At 40.0% G+C, this 4891-nt stretch overlaps 1 protein-coding gene across 1 annotated transcript; it reads right to left on the reverse strand.

Moving 5' to 3' along the window:
* Window positions 1–4292: 4292 nt before the first annotated feature.
* On the reverse strand, window positions 4293–4517 carry LOC107522842 (mitochondrial import inner membrane translocase subunit Tim10-like). The gene has a single exon (XM_060193447.1). The coding sequence runs from the start codon at window positions 4515–4517 to the stop codon at window positions 4293–4295; it is 225 nt and encodes a 74-aa protein (XP_060049430.1).
* Between the last annotated feature and the right edge of the window lie 374 nt (window positions 4518–4891).

The raw sequence follows: 4891 nt of genomic DNA on the forward strand, positions 1-4891 counted from the left end.
ATTCCATTTGCATTTCTGTACAATTTTTTACTTTTAAGGGAACATGTATTTAATATATTATAAAAACAAATATATAGAACATATAAAACACACAATATATGTATTTTTTCTATCCCCAACACCAGATTGACCTGAATTGGATTTCTGTAGAACAGAGTGTTAAGGAATTTTCAGATAAGGGTAAGGCAAACTTTTGATGGGGTTGCTCAGAGATTTCCTTGTGGGAGATGGGATTTGGTTCTGGCTTCACAGGGTGTCCAGGACAGTAACAGCAGGAACAGACAGCTGCAAGAGAGTTGCAAGCAGAGTCAGGCTCAGGAGTGGGAAGTACAGAGCTCTCCTCAGGGTTGTGAGTGACCTGTGTGACCATTTGGATGATGCCAGTGGCATCAGTGCAGAGTTGAGGGACAGGAACCAGGGAATGAGAGAGACATTAAGATGACATGAGAGCTTGTATAGCAGAGGAGTGTTTTGCTAATTGTAGCAATATAAAATATCTTACATATATGTTAAATATGTTTGCATTAATCTCTGCTGGAGACAGTAGTTGTCAGTGACCAATGTATTGTTACTCTCAATTTTGACTATTTTTTTAAATCAGTGATTTAATATTGACTTACAAAATAATAACAGGGGAACAATTCCACACCATTCCCACCACCAGAGTTCTGTGTCCCCATACCCTCCACTGGAAAATATAGTAGTTCTCCCAAGATCACAGATATGGGTTGACTATTATTTCTGCCACAAGGATTATTGCTGGGGTTTGATTCCTGCAAAGAACTCATTATTCCTGAAGACTATTCTCTGCCCTCTTTCTCCCTTCCTTCCTCCCTTCCTTCCTTCCTTCCTTCCTTCCTTCCTTCCTTCCTTCCTTCCTTCTTTTCTGTATTTGGTAGGACAGAGAAATTATGAAAGGGAGAGGGAGGGAGAGAGACAGACCTGCAGCATTTTTTTTCCACTGCTTGTGCCCCTCCCCCCCACACACACACCAGGTAGGGAGCCAGGGTTTGAACCCAGGTCTTTAAGCATGGGACTGTGTCCACTTAACAAGATGTCCCACTGCCTGATCTTTTCCAGTTTTTAGGGATGTAGAAAAGAAATAAAAATCAACATGTACCAGTATCCTGGCATCTACATTGAATACTGATTTTGTTTTTCTAAAAGTGAGTGGTTAATGTTACTTATCTAAGTCTGTTTTTGAATTTGTAAGTGGCCTTAAACCTTTCATTTTTGTTTTGTGCTTTTAGCCTGTTTTGGGGGGCTTAAGAATACCCGCATGGAGGCCTGTTTAAATCTCATTTCTGCTTCTCCCCGGAGTTGTGAGGTGAGACAAATTACCTTGCTCACCTGTTTCTTAGTGTCTTTATCTGTAGAAGGAAGGCAATAATAGTTTGTATACTTCAGGGTTATTGTGAGGATTAAATGAAATTATACCTGTAAGGGCTCTTACTGTTTGGCATAGAGAAAATAAGTACTCATTATGACTATTGAGATTTTAAGTACTACATGAATTATTCACATGGGTGTTGAAAGAACTGACAGGGTAATGCATACATATGCTGAGGCAACAACCATAACCATCACCCTCTATTAGTGCCAATGAGGGAGCAGAAAACAAAACTCCTAGCCTGAGCCTCCCAGAGCCTCCACAGCCCGAGGCAGCCATTGCCTCCTTCTAGAATCACACAATTTCTAGATCATGTATATCTGTCTGCTTCCTTCATTATGAATCTGAAAACTGTATACTTGTGTGTATAGGTACACACCTGTATAAAATTATCTAGCTTCTCACCTTTTATTTTCACACTGTAATATTTCTTAGCAGTCATTCTATAATTGCAATAGAGCCTGAAATGATAATCTAGCATTTTAAGTCATATTTATAAAACTTATAAAGGAACTGTTAAAATTGCTTATTATCTTTGCATTACTGACAATGTTCTGATGGTCATTATGATATATTTTCATTCGGATAGATATTACCTGGTTGTAAATTTTGCACTGACTTCCTTCTTGCCTTTCCATAAGTCTGTTAGTACTCATTTTTCACTCATGTTCTGTGAACTGGATTTACTTTGGGGAATAGTAAAATAGGTATTTCACTCAGCATAAAAGTGGTATAGAAGAATGAGCATATATGATTTACAAGAAGAAATATTTTAGCAAAGAAAATCCCCTGAAGGAATATTATTATCTTTAAAACATTGCTTTTGAGGGCCTGGGAAGTGGTATAGTGAGTGAGTAAGTAGGGTGCTGAACTTGGAAGCATAAGGTCCTGAGTTCAATCCCTGGTATCCCAGGTGCCAGAGTGATATTCTGGTTCTCTCTCTCATGTTAATAAACAAAATCTTTAAAAAAGCATTTCTTTTTTTCTTCTCATTTTTAAAACTATTTTTTCACTTCTTTTCTTTATTGGGGGGATTAATGGTTTATAGTCAACAGTAAAATATAGTAGTTTATATGTGCGTAACATTTTTCAGTTTTCCTCATAGGAATTCAACCCCCTCTAGGTCCTCCTCTGCCATCATGTTCCAGGATCTGAACCTTCCTCCCTATCCCAGAGTCTTTTACTTTGGTGCAATACACCAACTCCAGTCCGAGTTCTGCTTTGTGTTTTCCCTTCTGATCTTGTTTATTAGCTTTTGTTTATGAATGAGATGATCCCATATTCATCCTTCTCTTTCCGACTTATCTCACTTGATTCCTTTAAGCTAAGATGAGGTGAAGAAAGTGAAAGCAGGGGGTTGGATTACCATAGCAGGTTAAGTGCACAAGGTACAAAGTGCAAGTACTGGCTTAAGAATCCTGGTTCCAGTCCCGGCTCCCCACCTGCAGGGGAGTAGCTTCATAAGCGGTGAAGCAGGTCTGCAGGTGTCTATCTTCCTCTCCCTCTCTCTGTCTGCCTCTCTTCTCTCCATTTCTCTCTGTCCTATCTAACAACAATGACATCAGTAACAACAATAATAATAACCACAACAACGATAAAACAACAAGGGCAACAAAAGGGAAAAAAATAATCTCCAAGAGCAGTGGATTCGTGGTACAGGCACTAAGCCCCAGCAATAACCCTGGAGGAGAAAAAAAAAAGAAAGAAAGAAAGCGAAACTACAATTTTTAATAGCTGAGTAATATTTCATTATGGATATATACCACAACTTGCTCAGCCACTCATCTGTTGTTGGACACATAGGTTGCTTTCAGGTTTGAGCTATTATAAATTATGCTGCTATGAACATAGGTATACACATATCTTTTTGGATGGGTGTGTTTGACACTGTAGGTCCTCTGCTAGGCTTCTGATAATTCTCCAAACAGCTCTCCACAGGGGTTGGACTAATTGACATTCCCACCAGCAGTTCCTTTGTCCCCACAACCTCTCCAGCATTTGTTGCTGCTATCTTTTCTGATGTATGACATTCTCACAGGAGTGAAGTTGTATCTCATTATTGTCTTTATTTGCATTTCTCTGACAATAACTTGGAGCATTTTTTCATGTGTCTGTTGGCCTTTTGGATCTCTTCTTTCATAACTATTCTGTTCATATCCTCTCCCCATTTTTGGATGGGGCCATTAGTTTTCATGTTGCTGGGTTTGGTGAGCTCTTTATATATTTTGGTTATTAGCCTCTTGTCTGATGTATGGCATAAAAAATGTTTGGTATATTAAGCAAAAGGAGTAGATTATACATATCATGCATCTGCTACTTTTGCAGCATACTTAATTATTTAGTTCTTTTTTTCCCCCATCAAATTTGTTTTAATATATATGTATATACACACATACACAGTCCCATTGCAGTGGGACAAATACTTTTTCTTTGCCCAGGAGAGAACTCCATCACAGTCAGGCTCCTGGAATCTCCAGAAAACCTAATCCTGGTCGTCTTCACAAATATCACCCATTGGACACTATATATATAGTGTGGAGTTTTTTTTGTTTGTTTATTTTATTTCATTTTTTAAATTATTTTATCATCTTTACTTATTAGATAGAGACAGCCAGAAATCTAGAAGGAAGGGGGTGATAGAGAGGAAGAGAGACAGGGAGACAACTGCAGCCCTGCTTTACCACTCACAGAGCTTTCTCCCTGTAGGTGGGAATTGGGGTCTCGAACCTGGGTTCTTACTCATTGTAACATGTGTGCTCATCCCAGTGAGCCACCACCTGGCCCCTCATTGGACACTTTTATTAGATAGGTGGGAAGGGGTGTGGTGTAGCCTGGGGTGTATACTGTCTCATCCTCACACAGGCCCAGTGCTCTGCATCACCATTTTCATGAGCTCTTTGTGCTAAACTGACAGCTCTGTCAGCTTTTTGCCTATCCACTTGTGGATGTCCAAGTGCTTGGAGAGGCACCAGTCCAAGCACACAGACTTGCCTTTGGACATCTCGGCTTCCTTGTAGAGGGGAGGCACACACTTCCGGTGGTAGGCGATAGTCATTCTGTTGTGCATATGGGCCATCATCTCCACCTCCAGCTCTGCTGCCAGCTGCTGGGCCCTGAGTGGCTTCATCTTTGCCCTGCACTGTGGGGCTGTCATTCTGATCACCTAGTTCACAGCCTGGGGAGGCGGGACAAAGTTGCTCTGGGTGTCCCCAACTTCAGGTAGACTGAGGGAAACTCAGCCAGAGCCTATTTATTCTTACTTATATAACACTGGCTTATAAGAATATATACAAACATACATACACACACACACACACACACACACACACACATATATATATATATATATATATACATATATATGAAGTACAATTTCACACGTTTAAAATATGTGTACTAAGCCATTCCCATTACCAAAGTAACACTGTCCCACCACCAAAGTCTGTTGGAATCCTTCCATCCTGTCAATATTCTTCCCCTTTGGTGACTTTACTTTAGCCT

Source organism: Erinaceus europaeus, chromosome 7, assembly GCF_950295315.1.
Source record: "Erinaceus europaeus chromosome 7, mEriEur2.1, whole genome shotgun sequence".
In the NCBI taxonomy this organism is placed as follows: Eukaryota; Metazoa; Chordata; class Mammalia; order Eulipotyphla; family Erinaceidae; genus Erinaceus; species Erinaceus europaeus.